Raw genomic sequence first — 25,751 nt, forward strand, 5'->3', positions numbered from 1 at the left:
AGTCTATCCACAGCACTGGACAAAAGTACGTGGACACCATGGGAGGCTTTTGAGTTTGTGCCGCTTTAAGGCAACTTGGGTGATTCGGTGAATACGGAAGCTATGCGGAAATGCACAAGTATTGTCCCCCACACCACAGCTACTTCCTGTGTCACAAACACACTTTTCTGCAGAGACGCATCAGTCAGTCATGTAGCCTGCAGGCTCGGTTCGTGAATGTATTGAGTGGACACTCCAGACATGGTAGATGACAGGATGGGGAGCTGCCAAAGTGACGACAATTTAGCATGTTTCTTTCTGCAAAAATATAGCGGCAGTGTTGTAAGTACACCGGTGGATTCTGTCTCCTCGAAGGCACATTTTAGAATCTGTACTGTATTGTATTGCAGCAAAGTAGAGATTGTGGAGTATAATGAAGTGGCCAGAGCTCAGGCAAAGCAACAAGCTAAGCTAATGTTAGCATGCTTATTTTTGACATATCTAGCCACAGCACAAATCCGCTCTTTGACCAATGATCAACCAGCAATGCTTTAACTCCAGAAGCTCTGATATTAGTATACTTCACAGTCTCGTTTCATCATAAGCAGCTGGAAACACACTCGCTAATGTTAGCCTAGCCCATTGCTTTGAATGATGCAATGTTATTGCTGTATACTCTATTTTCTCTACTGAGCTGAAAAATTGTATTGGTGCCAAATGCTCAATGGTTGAGCAGATTTGTGATTGTGGCTAGAAATGATAAAAAAATAAAAAAACGACATGCATGCGAATGTTAGCCTAGCATGCTGCTGTGCTTTAGCTCACAATGCTACACAGTCTCCACTTTGCGGCAGAGTCTACCCATAGTACTAGTGGAAAACAACTGCTGCTTGATTATTGGTTGATCAGATTTGTGATACGCAACAAGAAATGACAAAAACTAATTAACACAACTTAGTTTAGCATGTTATGTTGCCTTAGCTCTTGGCGCAGGTGGCCCATTGGACCATCGTCTGCCTCCATTGATGCCTTTTTAATAGTGTGTTTTTCGCATTTTCCAACCTTGCCAGTTGCCATCAATTGATATAACTGCCATTAAAGAGCGCTCCATCTTTCCTGCAGGATCAATTTGACAACTTGGAGAAGCATACGCAGTGGGGGATCGAGTTTCTGGAGAGGTACGCCAAATTTGTCAAGGAGAGGTCCGAGATCGAAATCAACTATGCAAAACAAATTAGGTGAGTACTTGAACATGAAGGATTAAAAGGAGGACGTTTTAAAGGGGACAGACATGGCAAATAATTGTATGTTGGGAGTGTAATAATACAATGTTAGTATAGTTGTTAACACTATGTTCTGGTTGAATGATTGATTCTCCAAAAATATTTTATTCTCGTAAAAATTATGAATATGTTTGCAAAGTAACACATTTGGTAAAGTCAGAAAATTGCACTTTTATTCTCAGAAAATACTCACCTAGTTGGGGGAAAAAAAATTATTATTATTTTTTTAAAGGTAAAAAATACAACTTTACTCTGGTCAATTTATAAGCAGAGCTGCAGTGTTATCAGCAATGAATTGTAAAAAAAAATATTTGGATACATTCTAGACGTGAATTATTATTTGCGTTTTAGTGTAAATGAACTATGGTGGATTGGTGAGGAAATGCTGCATGTGATAATTGAATGGAATTTCTATGGTAACTTGCTCATTGTTTATGTGGGGGATATGGTTAAATTTGCCAGTGGTGATTGTACACTAATAGTCTTTATATTCATTCACAGACATGTTTTTAAGACCCCTTAAACGCTGACTTAGGAGGAAATCACATTCACTGCTGTTATCTGTTGTTGACTTCTGTTTCAAGCGAGAGAAAGTCAAGTCAGTGTGTGTGTGTGTGTGTGTGTGTGTGTGCGCGTGTGGTGCGTTGCAAGGGCAGCGCTTGTGTGTTTCCATGGCAACATGTAGGTATCGGCCTTATGTACGCCCCCCCCCTACCAGGTCTGACCCAGATTTGCGTTCCTCCAACCACAAGTGTCTCTAACCCCTCCCCAGGCGATGAGTGTATGAGCAGCCCAACATGGTGGGCGATTACCAACCCCCCAACACACACACACACGCACACACACACCCGTTTAGTCATCTATAAAGAGGACTGGCAGTATGGCTTTAACTCCCCCCCTTACCCCTCCCTTTTTTTTTTTTACGGGCTAGCCAATACTGCCACGGTATTTCCTTAGCAACAAATCTGCAACAAAACTTCTCTTTTTTTTGTGAGAATTAAGTCGACTTGAGATAATGGGACAATCTGTCTGTGCTTGTTTTCCCCACCCCAACCTCAGAACATATGGTAAATTGACATTAATTTGTTATTTTTGTTTAATTGGGGTTTTATTTACATAATTACTCTCCTCATCAAATTCTGACATTATTCTTGTAAAAATGATGACTTTATTCTGGTTAATACCGATTTTATTTATTTGTAAAGATTTGAAATTTGTGACTTCATTATCACAGTTTTTATCTTTAAGAAGTTGCCCAAGCATTCTTACCTACAGTAAATATATTTTTATTTTTCCAACAATTCACTTGCAATTACAGGCTAACAACAATACAAAACAATAGTAACACATCGTATGTACACCTCTCCTGCAGTTATGTCCGTTCCCTCCCATAGCAACCACACACGCTGCACTAATCCACAACTAATCCTCTTCCAATTGCATTGGTGTAAACATGCACAATGCTCCGGTCCAGGCAATACATTAGTGCCTCCCCCTCCCCCACAAATTCCAGTCCAACATAAGCCAATGTGGCACGTCTGACAATAAGGACTATTACCTTTATTTCGACATGTTTCCTTAAGTATATTAAATAAGGTGAGTGGACCCAATCAATCTTGACACGTGACATCTGGCCTGTAAAGACTGAATGGCGACCTGAGTACTATAATTAGACAAGAAGGGCGGTGAGGGCGACTAGGATGGTTAAATCTGCCTAGCAACAGTGCAAGAGAGACATCGGGGATAAAGGCAGATTAAGCAGAATGGAGTGCAGACAGTTTTTTCCCCCCCCATTATTTATTGATACATATTTTCCCTTCCAATGTATGCAGTTAAGTGGGAACGCCAATGTCCATTTCTATAGCACTTATCCTCATTAGGGTTGCGGGTGAGCTAGATGGGCTGCCAGTCAAACACAGGCCTTAAAATTGATTTTATTCTGGTAAAGGTATGATTTTATTCTTGTAAATAAATGGTAAAATGACAATTTTTACTCTGGTAAAACCACTATTCAATTCTGATCAAAATACGTTTTATAATTTGGTAGGACAATGATTTTATTCTCATACATTTTAAAAATGAACAATGTATTTTCTTAAATTCATCAATTCTGTCAATTTTCCAACTGTATTCTCGTAAAATGACTGACCAACCTTTACCAAACGATATTACCCACAATTCTTTAAGGCAGTAAGATTTAAAGCAACAGGGCACAGACGTAGTTGACAGACTACCTTAGACCCTCCAGATTTACCCTAGGTTCTAGACTAGTCTAGTAAAATTAAGATTTATCTGGTAAAATTCTGATCTTATTCTGGTAAAATTACGAATATAATTTTTTTGCATTAAAATTTACACTAATAAATGTACTGTTAAAAGCTGTTATTTGGTAAAAATAACTATTATAAAAATGACTTCAATCTTGTAAAATTACAAAATTATACTGACAGGTATTATTTTGGTCTGTTTTCGTATCTATCCCAAGGTGGCAGATTAGCCACGTAGCATCCGTCTTTCCAACTCATGCCGCTCAGTCAGAGTCACAATAAGGGCACGCCACGTTATAAAAGCATGTTTGCGCATGTTTGTGTCTGGTGAATGGCTCTGGGTTTGACCTCCCCCAGGGCTCGGAAGGTGGGGGGGGCTAGGCGGATGATTTATGACCCGACGAGAAGGATGGAGATGTCGTAGCCGGGGCGGAAAGCATTCTTCGGAATTGACTGGATAGGCACTGGCTTGGCAGTTGCACAAGGCCTGTGTCAGACAAACGTAACAATGGCAGTCACTTGCGCTCTCCAGGATCTACCAAAATAGATTTATCTATTCTATACATTAATTTGACTTTATTGCTGACAATATTTTTTTCAAGCAAGCTATAATTTTTTTTTTACAATTTTCCTAGTTTTAATGAGTGCCCCCGCTGACTTGCAGAGTTTCCACTAAAGGTTATGTTTACACTCTGTTCCCGGCGACCACGGCAGCCACCGCAGCCCCGTTTGCCTAAAACGTACTGCACTTTGGGATTTTGACCATTTTTTCCCCTCCCGTATTTCCATCTTGCTAAATTTTCTCACGGTCTATCGCGGCATCTGTGGGGGGTGTTAGAGGCTCAAAAGGTGCTCTATGGTTCAGTCCATGGTCTACTTGCCAGTATGTAACCTTCCCGGCCTGTCACGTTCTGATTTGGTACCCTCACCTTTATCACCTTCTGTCATGGACTTTAGGCAAATTATGGACCATAATTGTGGCAAAATGAAGTCCCACTGTCGGCCCGGGCGAGTGCTATTACTTTGTTCTGGTTTAATGATGAGTTTGTTCTTGTAAAATCATGACACTAGTCTGGTAAATTGTTCATTACAACAATTTTGGTTTGGTAAAGTATGAAAAAGCACGGGTGCAATTCATGCAGTTTGACGACTTATTGTATGATGTTAAATTGTTGAACATTTAAAGGTTTATTCAATGAGGATCGTGTTAACATTTGACATTTTTCCACAAGACAAAGCACTTATTTTCACATTTTCTGTGGAGAGAAAATTAAAAATCAATGTTTCTGTAGAAGTTGATGAAAAATAATGTTTTGAAATGTCATTCTCAGTTGCTTATTCAGCAGGCAAAATTTGAAAAAAAGTCAGAAATCTTAATTTTTGTGAGAAAAGTCTTTCAAGGCCATTCAGTTTGTCAGTTTTAAATCACTATTAACATTTTAGATTGAAAAACAGGACGAGTGTCCATCATTTCAGGAAACTGCTTGGAATCGCAACACCGGCGGTTTTGTAACATCTGCATATGCAAGCGTCTGGAAATACTAATCAAATGGTTCTTTTGCTGTCGCAGAAATTTATCGAAGAAGTACCAACCGAAGAAGAATTCGCGGGAAGAGGAGGAGAACAAGTAAGATACAGGAACAACATGTTGAATATACACACACACACACACACACACACACACACGTTTTCTCTGGAGAATGAAATGTCAACGGTGTCGCCGTTTGTTTAGATACACATTCTGCACGGCCTTCCTGTCTACACTCAACGAGCTGAACGACTACGCTGGGCAACACGAGGTGATCGCTGAGAACCTGACGTCGCAGATCATCACTGAGCTTTCGCGCTACCTGCAGGATCTCAAGACCGAGAGGAAGTCGGTGAGTCCACTTTTTTGTTCACTTTTGCTGCCCATCTCGTTCCTGGTGGCAGGATGTTGCCATCAACCGCCACACATATTCTTCCCATCCACGCTATAAGAAAAATACTGACACAAAAATGCTACAAAAGCAGAAATGGGATTGATCCAAATATTTACTGAATGGTTAATCACGGCGTTATGGCGTATTAATTTTGGATGATTAAACATGTAGGCAGGTTCTGGCGTGTTCAAGGAAGAAAACAAAACACTAGGGTTAAAAAAGGGAAAGCAGAGCTTCTCTTCCAACAGAATGAAGCAGCCCATTTCGTGAGCACGCTTCACTCACCCCGCGCTGAGGTCATGCTCGAGTAAATATAGCTTCAGCCAGAGGCTCACCCACAAGTGCGGAACGTCACCGACTTCGCTCCCGTGCCTCTCAAAGCCGTTGTCGTCCCCTGAAGGCATATCAGGGAAAACAAGACGAAACGGAGGAGGAGTGAGTTGTGGACCTGCAGCTCTCATGAGTCATTACAAACGTCTCTGCATTTATTAATCAAAACGTGACCAGATGGAAAATCAGTCACTGAGGACTCTGGTGTCACGGAAGCCCCCAGCTGGGGGAACTGGAGTGGAAAAAAAAGCCAAAGCAGAGGCTTTTTTTTTTTTTTCAAAGGCAGACTGACCCATTTTTTTTTTTTTTTTTTTTTGTGTATGTTCACTGTTGACATGTTGCCCGGAGTCACAGCTAGCGATCAGTTTTTATTTGACACTCTGTTCATGTTGTTCCATAGTAGGGGGAGGGGGGTATGTAAGCTTTTGTGAAGCCCCCCTCCACCACTCTAGTCCTTTTCCTGCTCTTTTGGCTGGATTTGATCTCGTACGTTCTCTGTTCAGTGTCCAGATTTTGGAGCCTATAGACTGCAGAGTGACACTTGTGGGGATTTTCCCACAACTCTTTTCACTTCTTTTGTTCATTTCAGTACACTGCAATTTACAAAAAAGGCACAGAGAAGCACATCTTAACCCTTCTGTTATGTTGAGTCAAATTTACCCTTTAAGTTCCTTTAAAAAAACACATGCACCAAAATGTGCGAGAAGAGGCACAGAAACAAACATCTCTATTGTAAAATGCATTACAATGCCCTAAAACACACATCTCAAACCCCCCCTTTTACGTTTCAGGTCAATTTGACTGTGTGGATTCTTTTAAATACTGTTTGCCTTAACTGAACCAAAAATGGCTCCAAAATCTCCTGTTATGTCGTGGGTCAAATTGACCCTTTTACATTATTTCAAACAAACTAAAATGCACAAAAAAGGCAATGAAACACGCATCGGAACTCTCCTGTTATGCTGCGGGTTCAAATTAATCCTTTCAATGCCCTGAAATGCAACAAAAGGGCACTGCAGCGTCTATTAACGCGCTCATGTTATGTTGAGGGGTCAAATTGACCCTTTAAATACTTTAGACTACGCTACAATGCACAATAGGCACTGAAACAAATCTTAACCCTCCTTTTATTTATGTGGTGCATTTCAAGGTAACTCAATGTGCTTCACAATTAAATGTACATTTAAAAGCATTTACAAACAAAATAAATAAAGAATAGCTTACTAAAATTACAAATACAAGAAAAGGATTTTGGAAAATTACTTTTGAAAATGCTTTAAAAACCCTCAATCATAGGCATGGAAAAAAAGCAAAGGGTTTAACCCAGATTTAAAATGATTCACACTTGGGGCTGACGTCACTTCTGCTGGCAGCTTATTCCATTTGTGTGCAGCACAACAGCTAAATGCTGCTTCACCACGTTTGCTTTGAACTCTGGGCTCCGCTAATTGGCCCGAGTCTGCAGACCTACTGGGTTAGCATTTCTTCAATGCATTCAAGCCCTCTCAATCATAATTCTTCATATTTTTAGACAAATGTGTGCACTATTCTTTGGAATAAACTAAAATGGAGATCCATGTCCAACCCGAGTTAGATTTTTCCACTTTTTTTTGTGATGTGATTGGACAGGTGCGCCCAGTTGTGTCTCACGAGGCTTTTTTTGTTTGTTTGCGCAACGCTCCCACCCGCCCTTCGCTGTTTGTGCACCTCCGGCGAAACTCAGCTGGGGTAGCATCCAAGGTGAGGCCCAGAATGTTGCTTTCATCACAATCACAGCCTGGATTTCAGAATTCAGGCCCGGTTACGCAAGCATATTTAATTAGATTTGAATTATAAAAGCCCCCCCCCCTAGAAAAATAAGACGACACAATCCCAGAAGAGTGTGCGCGCCTTTGCCCGTGTGGTGAGGACACATGATTGAGATTTTGCTGAAGAATGATTATAAGGTGTTCAGTCAGCAAACAGGCCGCTGATCTCAGGCTTAGGTGTCATCTCCATTAATGAGTAAAGCAGCGGCGTGTGCTACTTTAACGCTACTTTAACGCTACTTGGCATTCAGTCCGCTTTGTGCTTTAGATGTACAGTTGTAGCCGCAGCCCGTCCGTCCGAGAGTTAGGTAGTAAGCGTCTAGCCAAAAGTCAGCTGAAAACCACAGCGTGTGTGCGTAACAAGTCTTTACGGCAAAGGAGGCTGACGCAACCGCAGGCTAAGAATAGCATTCGAGTCGAGAACACGTAAAGCAAGTCAAAACTAAGACTTAAGGAACTGTGAGACAAGAGTCAAGACTTAAGGGGTGCGTAAGACCCAGTCAACTGCAAGACGGGAAATTTGAGGCACAGTCAAGAATGAAACCGAGGCAACGTGAACCCGGTCAAGCGGCATGATCAAGGAAATGGGAGTCAAAAACCAAGGCAGAGAAAATGTGAGACTAATGTTAAGAATATCAAAAGCAAGATGAGACAGAGAAAAGCAAAACCAAGGAAAGACCAAAGAAATGTTAGACTGGGGCGAGAATAAGACCAAGTTGCCTCAAGACAATCAAGAACAAGATCAAAAGAAATGCAAACCCAAGTCATAAGTCAAGACTCAACCGGGCCCAAGGAATTGTGAGCCAAGACCAAGGAGAGGATAGCCCTTAAAGACAAGTACTGCAGGTAGTGACGTTGGCAGGGAAATGACTTGGCTGGCCTTTCATCAACAATTTTTTCGCTCTCCGAGTCTCAGTGTAGATTCTTTGCTTTTATCGCTCTTATCTCCTGTATTTCTTCTATGATTTGTGGCCGTTTACAATGATTATTGTGTGTGATGACAACCGTGCAGGTGTGTGTGTGTGTGTGTGTGTGTGTGTGTATATCAGGGGGTGCTGGATAGTTAGCACTGGTGCATTCCTTCATGCCTCTGCTCCTGTCTGATAACCTGGAAGGAGCCGCAGGGTCCCGCTTGAATTCTTTTGTGTGTGTGGAAAATGTGCTGTATTTGTTTTCAGGACTTTGTGATTACAGTGCCAAGGTCTTCATTCGCGTTGATGGGCGTTTTGGAAGCGCACCGGATGTCGAATATTTTCCACAAATGTTGTCATGCGGAAACATTTGCTTGTAGGAATGAAGTCAGCCGGTCTGACACTGCATTGTTGTCTTTGTATCTGTTTTGAGTCCTCAGAACAGAAATGTAAAAGGGGGAAAAAAAAGACATTGTGCACATTTCGTGCACATGACGAGGCTCCCGGGGCTCCGCGATGTATTGGAGTACTTCCTCTGAAACACTTCCTTATTTTAACTAGCTTCTCTAGAAACTTTGGAAAAAGGGAAGTATGACTATTGTTGTGGTATACGTGGTGTGTAAATACAACATGTTCACACCATGTATGTATGTATCACAAAACATGAATTACAAATATCTGCCTGATTATTAGACAGCCAAATATGCCATTTTCAAACAATGGCATAACAATTCGGAAAACATTTGTTACTGTATATGTCTCCAAACAATCATAAAACAGTCACAGCAATAACGCAAAATATTTGCAAAATTTTGAGAAACATTTGCCCAAATTTTTCAGAACAATCACACAGTTGCAAAAAAATAAAAAATCTTCCAAACAATTGTATAACACTCACAAAACAATGTTAAAACATTCACTAAAATATTGCCAAGCGCTGGCATAACAATCGCAAAACAACATACTGAAAACAAATCTCAACAAATCTGCAAAATATTCACAACTCCAATCACTCTCAAAAATGCCCTAAAAAACATTTGCAAAACAACCGTAAAAAACATACACCAAAGTTCTGCTGATGCAAAAAATATGGCATAACAATCTGGCTGCTGTTGAATCAGGCCGACTTGTAGCCATCTGTTTGAGCTGGTGCAAATCTCTTGTTAAGCAAACAGGGAATGAGGTCATATACAGTACGTTTATGCGTTGACTGTACATACGCTTGTGTCTGCTCAGCCTACTTTTGTCCCCGCCATCATCACATGATTAATATTGATCGTATTTGTGGGCGAGTTGAGAAGCCATTATCCTCATTATGTCAAAGACGTATGCATGTGGATGAAATTTGTGTTTGTGTCTTCCAACAGCACTTCCACGATGGCCGCAAAGCACAGCAGCACATCGAGAGCTCGTGGAAACAGCTGGAGTTGGTGAGTCATGTCGACTGCTTCTGCGGTTGGATTTGGATTTTTGGCTTCTGGCGTTTACTTTGGCTTTGCTTTTTAATGAACTCCGCAATTGTATCAAGACAAAAAGGGAAACGTTTTGATGACGAGCATCAAATAAATGAATGGGAAAAAAAGGTTGACTACAGAATGTTTTTTTCTGTAACGACAATAATAGTTAATAGTTCTTGAAAAAGTTTTTATTCCACCATGACAATTAAGTTTGTCACTAAATTACTTAAAATGATCTAATAATTTGCTAGATCAAGTGTGTGTGTATATATATATATTTTTATGAATGCCGTTTTTCTTATTTCATTTAAAATGTAAACATTTTTAATTAATGTATTAAATTCTTAATTTCAAATTGGGAAAGTACATTAAACAAATACGTACAGTGCATTTTACAATTTAACTGAAATTATATACTACATTGTCTTATTTAGATTTATAGTTTTGTATAATATACTGTATACAATTTCAAATTTTATTTCAAATGTAACATTGTTTTATAAAATAACTCAATATTGATTTGACTGAATATGAAAATTACACATAAATTCAAGTTGTAATCATTAAATAAAAAATGTCATGCTTAAAAATAGAATACAATGAGCCATTTTTTTAAATTTAAAATGTGAGTGATTTTTAAAAAAAATTATGTATTAACATTTTCACAATACAGTACGCATGTTTTAAAAAAAATGTAATTCACATTCACTCGCGCGCACAAACAAGACACACACTCCTCTTTACTGTATTTACAGTATTTGACCATATAGTCAGTCCAGCGCGGTCACGGTTGAGCGTGACAAATTACACTGGAGCAGATGCGACCGTGTCTCATCTATTTGTTTTAGTGGCGAGTTTGTACAGAGCAGCAGGCCTTATCTGTGCCTCCCCCCCCCCCCCCGCCCCCCCTCCCCAGAATGAATATGACTGCGTTCAATGATCTCTTTGTGAGGCTGATAGGCAGAGTTCACAGTGCACGCTGGCCCCCCGACAAACTCCTGATTGTTGCCCGGGGAGGGGGGGACAGAGAGTTGGATGAATGCTTGTTTTTGCGCATGCAAAACACCACTATGGACGTATGTTTAATCCTTAGCCCGCCAACGTTGTCCTTGTGTCATAACGTGACCCGCGTTGCGTATTAAAAACCGATATGACGCATTGCGTACAGTCTCGTACACGTTACCACACATTATCACTCATTTTTTCTCGCGATACTAAAAGTTGGGCCCAGCCGATATGGATGTTTTTAAGGCCAATTCCAATATTTGGCAGAATAAAATTCCAATAACAGATTAATCGTGTGATTAATTAGGAAAATAGGTAAGGAATAAAATGTGTTAGTTATCGTTTTTCATGAAGGTGTCATCGTTAATTTCAGTGATACTTAATCTGGTCTTCCTTCTCTCTGCTTTTTTCAGTGTAAAAGGAAGTTTGAGCGTGACTGCAAAGAGGCCGACAAATCACAGCAGTACTTTGACAAGATGGACGCCGACATCAACGTGACAAAAGCAGACGTGGAAAAGGTACTTTGAACCCCCCCCCCCCCCTTCACAGCTTTGACTTGCCACTTCCTGTTTTGACATCCAATCCAAAGGGTCCTCAAACTACCCTCTGTAGCAGGGGTGTCAGGCTCAAGCGTTGACACAGTTCGGACCCGATTATTATGCAAATACGGGCTGGGGAATAAAGAGGCTTTTTGCTCGCGCTTACAGGCGGGAAGAAGAGCCCTGGAGCAAGCGGGGCCGGCAAAACAAGAGCTGCCTTGTCCCGTATTCACAGTGGAGGCATTTATGGAAGCGCACTGTACAAGCCTCGTGCATCACACATAATTAATTAGCGCACAACAGCCACGCCATGACGACTGTCACACAGTCACAATAGCATCATATGATTTGTCGCTGCAAAGGCAATCGACCGCGTGTGAAGTCCAAAAAAAAAATCAGTGCTTCTAAAAGTGGCGTTCCCAAGCGGGAACTTGGAGGTTCGCAAAAAATAATTGGCAATAAATTACAGCGGCGCCTTAACTTACGGGTTGAATTTGTTCTGTGAGCACACTTGTATCTCAATTCATCTGTCACGTTTGAAATGAATGGAAATTCCATTTCAAGCTATTTGCAGGGAAAAGGACCAGGTTGCTGAAATTGTGTTTTTTTCAGTTGTTGGCAGGATTATATGAGATGGTCCTTCTTCCCATCTATCTCTGCCAGAAATGTATATTGACAGGCAGAACAAGTGAATGCTGTTCATTCCATTATCACCACACCATCTTTAAGTATCTACTTTTTGTGACATTTTTCTTTGGTATTGGCTCAATAAATTTACTGCTAATGTGTAAAAGGAACACAAGTGACGGCATTACAATAAAGTGACACTGCACACGTGGTATTATTTTGACAAGTTACGAGCCTGTGACTGTTCCCGTCATTAACGTGTCATGTCAGTTAACTTGGTCTTTTTTTTTTCTTTTTTCTTTTTTCTTTTTGCTGTGCGCTGCGCACACGCCAAAACCTCAAACGGTTCCCTGGCCTATAATTTGAGGTTTGGACTCACGTCCCAGATTAGCCCCAAAGACGACTGTTTCTTGCTGTGGAGATCCCAAAGTTGCACCCTTACTTATATAGCGGAACATGTAAAGTAAAAAAAATAAAAAAAATAAATACTATCCAAATTAGGAATGCACAGAAATGAACATTTTTGGCCAAAACCGAAAATGAAAAATGCTTGGCCGAAAGCCGAAACGCCGGGAAAAAAGTATGCCAATTTTTACTATCATTGCATATATTATAATTTTTTTAAATTATAATATTATTATAAAATATTTATTTAGCACTGGCATTTCAACAAAGCACAATATAATTTAAAATGTGCCCACACCGCAGACATGTTGGCTAATGGTACAATAAACACCAAACGAGGGTTAAGCGAATATTCTGCCACCGAAAAAAAATTCGGCCAAAAATGGCAAAAAAGATCATACAGAAAATATAATACTTACTGTCTGACACTAAACAATTATTTGATGCTGAAATTGTTGAATAAGAATGGTCAATCATGACCAAAACAATAGCAAGCGTTAATAATTGCAAAATGTTGCATATTTACAAAAATACTGAACATTGACAACAAAAAAAAATAGTCCATACAATCACTAAATGTTTGCATCAAATTCACAAAACTATCACGAAACAATCCAAAACTTACATTAAAATACAAAATAATCACAAAACTTTTGTAAAATACCATATAGCAATTGCCAAATAGTTACGAAATATTGTAAATCTGCCGCCTAACAAGAAAATTGGCAAATAATCTATTGCTCTGAAACAAAATATTTGTATTACAATTTCAAGGACTGTCAATAAGAAAAACAGGGCACCTCATTCATAAACATGCAAAAGATCACAGAAGAATGCAACATTCACTAAAGATTCCTCCCCCAACAACAACATCGAATTTAGCTGTAGCGGGCCTAACAATCCTTTTGTTTTTTGTGTTTATGGTGTTTGTATATTACTTTTTCAATGCCTCGCCTTGAAGCGAAGTTCCCTCAAGGTAGGTGCGGTGGACAGGAGGCGTTTGCCCGTGTGTGTCTGGACGTCCGTGGCTTGCCTCACTTTTGTCATATTTCTACGTGTGCAAAAAAAGCTCAAATGGGGTCGATTTGAACCGCAACCTGTTAGATATGACACGTTCGCTGACAGGAAACCCAGACAGGATGTGATTGGTCTCCATGGCGACACACGGTGGTGTTGTGCAAGCGCACTTTGCATAGCACGGCATGCTCACACATGCACATTACTTTTTTTTTCTTTTTTTTTTTTTCTCGAAGCTTCATCCAGCATATCACCTTCCTTTTGTGTGGGTTGTAACTTCCACACTTTGCTACTAGAACGGACGTGCTTCTTCTATGATGTCAGCTATTGCTTATCCATGTGTGTGAGTGTGTGTGAGTGTGTGTGTGTGTGTGTGTGAAATCAAAATAACTGTTTCCCCTTAGAAATGCACTGAACTCAAAACAGGAATCTCAACTCATAATTCCCTATTAAAATGAACGGAAATGGCAATAGTGTATTTCATACCAATGTACTAACAATAATAACATAATTAGATAATATGTAAACAGTTTGTGCATCATAATTCAATGGGCATTGTCCTGCTCCCTCTGGTGGACTTATATTTTATTACCGGCATTTGCTTCATGTAGAGGATAAAGAATATATGCCTATCAGTATTGCTGTGTGGTCTGTCGCACGTGTTGCTACCGCTTGTGTTAAAATGCAAGTTGTTTATTAATAACCACGATGCAACGCTAGTTTCATGAGCCCATCTATGGCTTTTACCTTTTTGTGTTAGCATTAAGCTAATTGACATGGTTTTGTTGAAGGTTTTAAAAATTGAAGGCCCCATTTTACAGTGAAACCCTCATATTCACAGTTCGCCGTTTAAGAATTCACCTTTGTGTGTGAGGTTTGTTTAGGCATTAGTAGTGCTTTGTCACCTACAGGCCATTACAAGGGTGCTAATTACTCACCTAATGAAGTTCCCTTTTTTTTTTTTTTTTTTTTAAATGACAGATTTTTCAAAGTGTTTTGTCTTTTCCCCCCTCCTTCTGGTGTTGGCTTTATTTTACCAAAAGCTCCTCCCCAGAATGTTTTTATAAAAGGATTTGGCCTGAAAAATAGTCCCTAGAGGAATCAGATTTTTTTTTAAATTTGTCAACGCCGGTTGTGCTGTTGTTAACGAAACAGTCCTGACAAATCTTGATTAATTGATAAAAAATCACCAGCTTTTGAGGAATATTCTTCCAGAAACGGTAACATTTTTAGTGTCATTGTGGCTTCACAGGCTGCACTGTATCAATAGTTTTTTTTTTCGTTTGTTTTGCGTTTGTGTTGCCCAGGCCTCAGTTGTGATGGAAAGAGGAAACAGACGTGTTTAGTTTAGCTGCACACACGCACACACACACACACACACACACGAAGGAAGCACACACATTGTCTATCTGAGATAATCTCATCTCCATCTGCTGTGAGCCCCTGCTGCACTTGATCGTCATGAATGTCAAATTAGCCAAATTAACTTGAAATCCCGCCGTACAAACTGAACGCTGTAGCCTTGTGGAAGTGTAACTTAAAGGTGAAGATGGCACTGAAGTTTTGCTTCTGTAACACGTTCAAAAAAAATTGATTTTGGTCCCAACAAATTAAAATCAAGCTCAGTGCTATTCTTAATGGAGTTGGATTGTCTTTTTGTTCATTTTCTATCTTTCTGTCACTACCGAATATTTTTAGAATCAATTAATCTATTGATTATTCAATCGATTAATCAACTATTCTGATTCATTTAAATTTTGCATTCAAGTGTATTACAAAAGTATTTTTTTCCCTGTGATTACTATTTATTAACCAGTGATTGGTGTTTATTTCGTACTTCGTATTTGTATAGTGATTAAAAAAAGGTGTGTGTGTGTGTGGGGGGGGGGGGGGGTGTGATGTTGTACTATTACTGGTTCGGTCATTGTTTTCCAAAGTAAAAACAGAAGTTTGCAAATGTCTTATTTTGATTAACTCATTTGCTCCCACAAACGTATAAATATGTTCTATTTTAAATGTTACCATGTTCCCAAAGACGTATTTATACTTTTATTTTTTTATGCTAGAGCATACAGAAAGCTTTGATGCAACCTCTAAACTGAAGAGAATGTTTGAAGCAATGGTAGTTATTACAAAAATGGCCAGCAGGTGGCAGCAGAGTATAAGATTAACCAGGGCCATGTTGAAAAAAAAGCTAATTTATCCGCAGTTTTAAACAGATCTGTGAATAATGATGAGCTATATTCTAATGCTAATTGCTGCAAAAAACGGAAACAGAAATATAAAAAAAATTCCTGATGAAAGAAGAGACTCTATCTAGTCTTTCTATTGGTAGGTTCCATGTTTTCATAGCAATATAACAATATTCTGTGGGCCTTGCAAAATCAGTCCAAATCCAGTAAAACAGTCGGGAGCGAAGGGGGTTGCTTCAGTGAAAATTGCTAGGAGTCAATGAGTGAAACACAGAAGATAATGAAAGTATTTTTTTCTGGAAGGACTGCAGAAATCAGTGAACAATTACTGTTTGGACAATTTTAAATTAGAAAAAAAATAGTTCCAAACAATTACGCAATAGTTGTCGATTAATTTGATAATCGATTACTTGTCGATCAATCAATTTCGACAGCTCTATAATTTTCTAAAAATAAAAACATGTATATGAAAACACCCTGCTAAAGCGTGCATGTGCTTGTATGTGCGCACAAACAAAGTACCAATCAATGTTTGTGTGCTCCAGCTGTGTTTGTGCATTTTAATGTGTGTGTGTGTGTGTGTGATACATCACTTGCCTCACTGTTGTAACAACGCATTTCTTTTGTTTTTTCTCCTTCTTTGTGTTCAGGCGCGGCAGCAGGCTCAGGCCAGGCACCAGATGGCGGCCGACAGCAAGAACGATTACTCGGCCTACCTGCAGAAGTTCAACCAGGAGCAGAATGAGCACTATTTCACCGTCATACCGAACATCTTCCAGGTACGGAATGTTGCGACGCGTGTCCATTTATCATATTTCATTCTTTTTTTTTTTTTTAAATTTTTTTTCTAAATTTTTTTTTCTAAATTTTTTTTCTAATTTTTTTTTCTATATTTCATTCTAACGCATGTCATGTGCATTTTTTGCGGCAGCAACTCCAAGACATGGAGGAGAAACGCATCGAGAGGATAGGAACATGCATGAAGACGTTTGCCGACGTGGACCGGCAGGTCATCCCCATCGTGGGAAAGTGTCTGGACGGCATGACCAAGGCGGCCGAGTCCATCGAGGCCACTACGGTGAGAAATAAAACACCAACAAAGCGTGTCTTAATCTGTCAGAAAGTCACATGACGGCCGTGTGACCCAAATGTGGGCGTTTCCACCCTGGTGCCAGCCATGCTGCGGTAAAAAAGCAACATGTCACATGCTCTCAAAGCAAGGCAAGGCAAATTTATTGGAGAGCAAACTTTTGTCCTTTTTTAAAAAGCAAAAAAAAAAAGTAATTTGTGACTCGATGTCTCAGTCTGAATCGCGTTTCCTCTTCCTGCGGGGCCTCCCGACCGACTCGCTTGTTTTCGTCACGCCTGACACATTTAGCTGGTTCTCCCTCTATTCTCCTCTCGCTCTTATCACCCCGACTGAAAACACGGCAGGCGGCAGGTCGGTGATGTGTGGCGGCTTATCTGTACACCCGCCGATTTGGCGGGAGAATCACAGGAAGCAGACAGCGGCGTGTTAAGATATCGTTTGACAGATGAGCAAGGACAAATGGGAGTTATTTAGAAGTCGTGGCTCTGCTGTCATTTTTTTGTCTCATTCAAAAGCAGTTTTGTTTTTTTAATACGATAACATTAATTTCTCATCAAACTTTGCGTTTTTTTTAGGCTGTTCGATATCAAGTATATCAATGTGATCATTTTGTGAATATGTCGTAATATGCAAGGCCCACAAAAATCATTAATTAAAATCTGCCGATTATTTAAAAAAATATATTTAATGCATAAAATTATCCCTCCCCTCACTCAATTCCTTTGAATGGGATCCTCCCTTCACTTTTAGCATTAGCGCAAGGCTAGCGATGTTTTAAAAACAAAGCATGTTTTGTATTTGAACATACAGTGGATGTAATTCTTATCTTAAAGTACGCTTAGGGACAACAGAATAACATACGCTACACACTTGCTAGTTGCTAATGATACGCAAGCAAAATGCTGCATTCAGGGTACTTTCTATGCGTCGGAAACTTCGATTTTAAGGGGAAAATAATCGGCCAATTGGCCGATTGTTTTGGCCGGTGTTTGAAAGGCAATAATCTGCGGCCGATTAATCAGTCAGGCCCTAGTGATTAATAAATTAGGGTGATTTAATAAATTAGGGTGATTTGCCAACTGCGGGCATGTAAAGCCCTTTGGGACTCTTGTGTGATTAAGGGCTATATAAATAAACTTGACTTGACTTGGATAGACCAGGCCGATGATCGGCGCCGATTTTGGGCATTTTGACGAATATCGGTATCGGCCCTTTTTCAAAATCTTTGACGGCTGATAAAAGGTAAAGCTAAAACCAATTTAATCTCAGGGAAATATTTGTTTAAACTTTTTAATATGTACTATAACCTTGGGAGTTCCCTGAACATTTGTTATTTTTTTTTTGCATTTTAAAAATGAAGTATATTGTTTAAGATTAAAAAGAAAAAGGAAAAAAAAAAAACTACATTTTGTAAAGTCTGAAAAATGGTTCAATAAATCCCGACCCGAAAAAAATAAATATCGGCTTCAAACATCGGTTATCGGCCTCCTTGATAATAATCGGCATCGGTCCTGAAAAAAACATATCGTCTATTTCTCTTATAAATTTGACTTGACTGATTGATGGGCACATGCCAAAAACATGAATAATTTCTTGAAACATGATCACTGTGGTAACGTAACTTCACAGTTGCAAACGGCTCAAAAATCAAGTTGCATGTTGATGTGTCATGTTAAAACTGCTGATGACTACTTTCCATATATGGGCTTGGTTTGTCAGTATGTTGACATATGGTGACGCAACGAGCCCAAAAGCATCCCGCCAGGATCGTTTTTTTTTTTTTTGCTTTTGACGCATTTTGTAACTGGCAAAGTCAACTTAAAACAAGTCAAATGTCCTTAAAAAAAAAAAAGCGCATCGCTGATTCAAGGTGTACGTTTTAGGACTCCAAGCAGGTTGTGGAGTCGTACAAGTCCGGCTTCGAGCCGCCGGGAGACGTGGAGTTCGAGGATTACGGACAGGCCATTAGGAGGGCGGTGTCGGAAACCAGCTTGAGCAATTCGCGTATGGAGGTCCGCGAGAGGCCCACCGGCAGAAGCAAAGGCAAACTGTGGCCCTTCATCAGGAACAAAAACAAGGTAACGCGCAGCAGCAGCAGCAGCAGCAGCAACCCAGAAAATGCACCGCGGATTCTCCGTTAGCATTTTGATGCTTGTTTATTTCCCCCTCACCTCCTTCACTGACGGAGCGTCCGTCCCGTCTGTAACACACACTAATTAATGCATTTCACATCTCCCGGGCTCCATTTTAATTCACCCGCCACCTCACTTTTGTTTTCCGCTGACTGGCTGTCCACTGTGAGTGGTGATACCTGATTTCTGACTTACGGGCTGGTGGTGCACTCTTTTTTTTTTTTTTTCTCTCTTGCACGTCACTTTTGGGTGCTTTGTATTTAGGATAAATGTCCCATATACGATGTGTGAGAGGTATTTAGACGAAACAAGGAGTAATACAGTAATCCCCCACATATTGGTGGTTCACGATTAATGACCCATTTTTCTGTGGGTGGTAGCCGTTCCAAGCTATTTGCTGAGGAACTCGCTTATCCAGAAGATGTCATCAAAGCCACGTCTAAATAGGAAAGTAGTGCAGTCCACAAAGCTCAGTTCTGGCATTCCAATCATTTTTTGGTCCCGTTTTACAACATATTACGCTACGGGACACAAAACAAAATGATGGCTTGTTGAAAAATCTAAAGCAAACAAACTCATGCTAATGCTAACCTAGCTTAGCAAAACATGTCAGAGAGTGTCAGCATGCAACAGAAATGCACAGAAAGATCTTGGAAATGTTTATGGATCAAACATCTGTTATGAGCTTTGCTGTTCTGCTCCTTGTTAGCGAATAGCAAGTAGTAAAATATTGAAGTTTTACCAGGGGGAGAAAAAAACTGATTATAGTACTTCCTTGTCACCAACTTACTGTACTAAAGCATGTGGAGATCGAGAAACTAAGACTTTTGCAAGTTGATCTGGGGTAGCTGCTTGTGCATGAACACGCACACTTCTGATGCTTGGCAACTATAAAATGACTTAAGGGGGCGTCGATTCTTGTGAAAAGCGGGGGATTACTGTACTCTAGCACAAAAGCATCAGAATTTTTGGTTTAGAAAAAAATTCTTGCATCACTTGATCGTCTTTCGCTTTGGGTTTTTGGAATGACATCTCACCGTGCATGGCATCACCGACTCATCTTGTCCTTGGACGTCTACTTCGCCAAGATTGGCTCAAAACGGACGCCTGCATGCGCTCGGGCTGCTTGCTTCAACGCACCTCTGCTTCGTCGTCTTTTGTGTTTTTCCCTCACGAGTTCACCGATAATATCGACGTTGCGCTCATGTTGTCTTGGATTTCATTTATCTCAACGTGTCAAAGGAGGCTGATTGATTTTGTTTTCCCTCCTCTTCCTCCGTTGGGATTCTGTACCCCCTTTTTCTCCTCCTATGATTTTCCCTTTACCGGTAGTTCATGTCCCTGTTAACGTCCCCCCGCCAGCCACCGCCCGCCCCCCCAGCCTCATCCCCGCCCTCACCCTCTGCTGTTCCCAACGACTCCCAGTCTCCCAAGCAGCACAAGGAGCCCCTCTCGCACCGCCTCAACGACTTCATGGCCTCCAAGCCCAAAATGCACTGCCTGCGGAGCCTGAGGCGAGGGGTAAGTGCGTGCGTGTGCGCGCGTGTGTGCGTGCGTGTGTGTGTGTGTGTGCGTGTGCGTGTGCCAAGCTTTGTGCATGCTTTTGTGCGTCTCCACACCTGAGCGCTTCACCTGCCGCACTGTATGGGCCCACAAGGTATCATTACAACCCACAATTAATGTACAGTACTCATTTAGTCATATAGCAATATTTTTATTTATTTTTTTACTCAACTGCAGCAGGTATTGGAATTTGCGCAAATGCACTTTTTATAATAATACTAGATATGCCCGCCCCCAAAAAAAATTTTTTTTACCCTCCACAAAACACTTTTATTTTTTTTATTAAAGTAATATTTCAAAAAATGTTTGCCAAAGCATTAATCTATTCAACTGCAGAGATTTATCGTTTATTTGTGAAAATGTAATACGATTTTTTTCCGTCAAAAAATAATAGTTTTCTCTCAAATGAATGGCAATCAATAAATACGTATCCACTAATAGTGGCCGAACCCTAACCACTGCAGAGAATGCCTGGTGTTTATTTGTGGAAATGCAATTTTAAAGTCTTTATTTTATATATTGTTTTTTACACAAATAAATAATAGTTAAAAGAAGAACACATTTGCCCAAATGTTGACCAAAGCAAAGCAAAAAATTGGATGTTGTATAAAATTATACTTTATGGATGTATATATTTTTTGTTTTCATGATAAATACTTCCACAAAGAGTGACTTGGGCGTTTATTTACTTAACTGAAATGTACAAATAGATTGACATTACGATCATGCCCCTCCCCCCCCCTATGCAAAAACAAAACAAAACAAAACCACTTCACCTTGCCACAAATACTCGTCTGGGCATTTATTTACTCAACTGCAATGAGCCCTTTAGAATAATCTCAACCATTAAGGCGTTAAACCAAAACCAAAAGGATCATTTTGGAAAAGTTGCACAAGCGACGAGAGAACGAGTCATCAATATGGAGGGAGGCGTTAAATTGTCGAGGATGGCACGTTAAGACTAATTGGAGCTTATGATAGGGCCAGCCAATAGGAAAAGAAGGAAGGAAATGAGGTATCATTTCTGTTATGCAAGGTACAGGTTTTATTGATAATGAATATTAATGTGATAAGCTCACAAAAGGAGGTGTTTATTTGAGGTAGGGCATCAGTTTGGTTTTTCTTTACTCTTAAATCTGAGCTTTTCTTTCCAAATGTCACTCATGTCATGCCTTGCCTCATACGGTGCGGTTCAGGTCCTTGTTCTAATTTTTTTTTTTTAACTCTCTTCCCGTTCCTATGAATCAGTGACGGCTGTCTGATTCACCAGCTGTGTCTTCATCTTCTGTCCTCATTCTTAACACCTCACGACACACACACAACAAACCCCGCCCACCCACCCCCGCACCCTCGCACCCTCGCCATGCGCCTTGACAGTATCATGGAGACTCATCCTCGTTCTCGCTGGAGGCAGATTGTTCATTTCAAAAAAGGGGACTGCAGCCGTCTGCAGCATATTTGCAATTTCAGCCATTTATCGTTTTTGTGCTCGTTCTGAAACGCTCCGAGATGACCGTCAGACGGCGCCGTCGCAAATAGGAAAGTAGCACAGTCGGATGATTCGTCTCAACGAAGCTTCGTTCGGTGCCAAGCTATCTTAGGACAATGCGGAGGGAGCACAAAAATAGATGGATAGGCGTGAATAGGTGACGTTTTCAGTGAATATCTGAGGTTGGTGGGCCGCTAAGAGGCTGGGGGTTCGAAATTCAAGTTTTGTGACTTCCTCGAGGTTATCAGCAGCGGCACGACCAGGGTGTCGTCGTCACCGAGGTCAAAACGCACCTTCCCGTTCCCCAATCCGGCTGTCGCTGACCTTAGGACTGCTCACGTTTTCCTTCTGCACCACACAAATGCATTTAAGGCAACTTGTGACATTTTTTTTGTCTGGTCCTTGTTTTGCGGACAAGTAGGTCACCTTTTTCAGTTTTTCTTAACTCATTCACTGCCATAGACGTAAAAAATTTATTTGAACCATTTCTATTAGTTTCACATTTTTTCCACTTTTGTTAACAAGAGTATGAAAACCTAGAATCGTTTTTCTTGTACATTTAGAACAGATACAATTTTTTTGATTAATCGTGAGTTAACTAGTCGTGATTAATTACAATTAAAAAATGTAATCGCCTGATGCACCTAATAAAAAAAAAAATATATTATTAAAAATTAGGGGCGTCAGACGATTAAAATGTTAATAATAGAAATAGTTCAAATTAATTTTTGACGTCTATAGCCGTCAATGGCAGTGAATGAGTTAACATCTATTCTTGTGTAGGCTTGTTTGTTCTGGTGAAAACTTGTTGTCATGTTTGGAAAATTCAGCTTCTGAAGACAGCATCACTTAGTGGGAGCATGAAATGTAGTTGACATGTCCGTCATGTGACCCACAAAAAAAAGTCGCACAAAGCCGTGTTGGAAAAGTTACAGGAAGTCTGCCGTTTTGCTTTGAAGTGTCGAACGTGTCCAAGGGATTTAGTTAGATTTCTATCAAATTAAAACCGTATATACGAGACGTATCAGTGATGCTAAATTGTATAAAGTTGAGTTTTGAACATTGCTATTGCTAACAAATTCCACGAGGGGACGAACATTTCCGACACTTAACGATTGTTGATTTCACGTCAGGGTTCGTTCAAGGTCTCCAGTGTTATCTTAAACGTTCTCTAAGCAGTCTTTCTCAAGAAAAAACATGAAGACTACGTTTATGATGCTAATGAATGTTGATCTTACGTCAGGGTTCGTTCGTTCGTTCGTTTAGAAAAACCCTGCGACCTTGAACGAACCCTGACGTAAGATCAACATTCGTTAGCATCGCAAACGTTCAATGTCAGCTCTCGACCAAACGTTGAATGTTATCGCGTTCCCCGGCTTGCTTGCAGTTTTCTATTTCAAAAGGGGCAGCCGTTATTCAAAGTCGTATGAATTGGTGCGAACGTGACATGTGAAAGGCACAATGCAACGTGCAGAGGAAACCATTGAAGTTTAGCAGAAAAGAATAAAAGGAAGTGCGGGTTTGTAAAAAGCGGGAAGGGCTGCGACGACGGTCCTTTGGAAGCGCAATATCCGCCGTTCAAGCCGACGCGTTGGCGGCAAATGTTGGCATCGAAATGAAAGCTGCTCGTTTTCCCATGTGTCCTTTCATCAGACGGAGTATCTATGTTTGCTTTATATTCATGTTTGTCCATGTTACAAACTTACGGGATGAGAGTTTGTTCATTCCACTCCCACTGGCACACAAAATTAACAACCTTGTATTCTTTAATTGGCCCACATAAGATTTGGTACAAAAAATAAATACTGGGCTAATTTTTCAATTATTTCACTTGATGCAACATCAAATTGCTATATCGGAATGAACAGTTAAATATGGACAGCAGTCAGCCGCCGAGTAAATGCAAAAACTTGTAATTGCCAAATGTGAATGAATTTCCATGATTTTTAATTCTTAAAAACACAGATTTCAATTAAATATCAATGCAGGATCAGTAGGACAGATACTGATACCAATATGTTTGCCATTTCATCAATTTGCTAAATCTAAAATAATTTTCATGATTTTTTACTTTGGATTATTAATGAGTTAATGTCTTTGGCACCCTCTTGTGGCATTGTAGGGAATTTCAGGGAAAAAAAACTAGCGAAGAGGTACATTTTTCAGCAAATAGCTGGCACTAAGTTGCACAGAAATAAAACATCAATTTGCAAATTTCAGTCTAGTATACGAAAACACAGCACATACAGAAGACAGAAATAAATAAATAAATGATATTGTGGATGTATGCATTGATCACCACAAGTAATTCCGAAATTGTGCCAGTGGAGGTGTTGTATACAGCATAAGGATTTGTTTATGAAACGCCTTTTGAGCATTTATTTGATGTCCTTCATATGCAAATTAAGGTCCACTTTTGTAGGACAATTCAGTGCACAAGCAGAGCGACTTTCACTGCCGTAGGACGTTTCTGCACACTGCACCATTTTCAATGGCATGCTAAGAGAACGCATAATTGTTTTTTGGGGAGACGGCGAATCCATTTGTCGACTCGTCGAGACTACTGGTTTGCATCAAGGTGAAATGCTTGAAGTTGATTCATTGCTGTTTGACATTTTGCTCATTTTCGTCAGCCTTTTATTTTTATTTTTTTACACTTGCGTGAAAATGTTCGTACTGTGCGGACAAATATTGTTGAATTGACTTGGACTCAGCTTTAATCACATTGCAGTTGATTGCAAAAAAAAGATTTTGTTCTACTACTGGTAGTGGGTATTTTGGTGCCTCTGGTACGAGACACATTCCTACTAGTTAGGCCTTGTCGTGTTACTAGTGCAAGCACAGTAGTTTACTAATAAAAGGTCAAATTGCTTACTAGTAGGCCAAGAGTGGCAACGCTCGTGAGAACATTTTATTTTTATTTTTTTCTTAAGAGCTCAGTATTGTTCATTCGGAAATGTCATCATCATTGCTCTTTTTTTTTTATTATTATTATTATTTTTTTTTTTAATATATATCGTGAGAACATTTTTAATTGCAAGCCACAGTCATTCTACTCGTGCGCTGAATTATTTCATTAATTTGGTCAAAGAGTGAACTAGTAATCATATTTACGACACGAATATTGAATGAGTGCTCAAATGGTTTGTGTCAATTGACATATGTTTTCTCCGACAACCTTCACGACGGCAGCAGCAACAACAACAATCGGCGCGCTCGCGCGTTTGTCACAAAGAGCTCATGAAGAGGACTCTGGGCCGGCCCACGTACGCTTTCGAGGCCCGGCAGTACGTCGTAAGTTGGTGCGCGCCATCCTCATAAAAAGGGAGCCCCCCCCCCCCCCCCCGCTGTCTTTGGGTCCGATGACCTCATCCCACGCATCACATGCGCTGGCTTTTTCACGTTCCCGCCCGGCTGTTTTCCCAGACCCGCCGTCAAGTTGAAAAAAAAAAATAAAATAAAAAAAAATAAAATAAAAAAAATATATATTAAAAAAAAAAAAAAGAAAAAAAAGTTGAAAGTGTCGCGAGCGCCCTCGGGGGATGTGATGATCATCGTGATGATGATGTCATCGCCAGAGGTGGGGGGGACTGGAGTCACATGAGTTGACTCGAGTTTTGGGATGAAACTTCTGAAAGACTCTACTTGAACTGCATAACAGGACAGTTCTTGTTTTTTATTTTGTGGGGGGGGGGGGGGGTTGTATCGGGCATTTGTATCGATTCGCTTAACGAG

At 40.2% G+C, this 25,751-nt stretch overlaps 1 protein-coding gene across 8 annotated transcripts in view; it reads left to right on the top strand.

The window, feature by feature from the left end:
- The window catches only part of fnbp1b (formin binding protein 1b), a 49,677-nt gene that overhangs the window by 13,864 nt on the left and 10,062 nt on the right, over positions 1–25,751 (top strand). For 3 of the 8 annotated variants that reach the window (XM_086095995.1, XM_086095994.1, XM_086095996.1), the window contains exons 2-12: positions 1,102–1,217; positions 5,100–5,156; positions 5,262–5,409; positions 9,868–9,930; positions 11,376–11,480; positions 13,495–13,509; positions 16,393–16,521; positions 16,674–16,820; positions 18,716–18,910; positions 20,297–20,485; positions 25,209–25,310. In XM_086095995.1, coding sequence (XP_085952121.1) covers positions 1,102–1,217; positions 5,100–5,156; positions 5,262–5,409; positions 9,868–9,930; positions 11,376–11,480; positions 13,495–13,509; positions 16,393–16,521; positions 16,674–16,820; positions 18,716–18,910; positions 20,297–20,485; positions 25,209–25,310 — 1,266 coding nt within the window. The remainder of the gene's footprint in view (positions 1–1,101; positions 1,218–5,099; positions 5,157–5,261; positions 5,410–9,867; positions 9,931–11,375; positions 11,481–13,494; positions 13,510–16,392; positions 16,522–16,673; positions 16,821–18,715; positions 18,911–20,296; positions 20,486–25,208; positions 25,311–25,751) is intronic. The other 5 variants (XM_086095997.1, XM_086095998.1, XM_086095999.1 and 2 more) reach the window with 2 other exon arrangements.

This window comes from Leptonotus elevatus, chromosome 15 (genome assembly GCF_054856555.1).
Source record: "Leptonotus elevatus isolate MCC_2025b chromosome 15, RoL_Lele_1.0, whole genome shotgun sequence".
In the NCBI taxonomy this organism is placed as follows: Eukaryota; Metazoa; Chordata; class Actinopteri; order Syngnathiformes; family Syngnathidae; genus Leptonotus; species Leptonotus elevatus.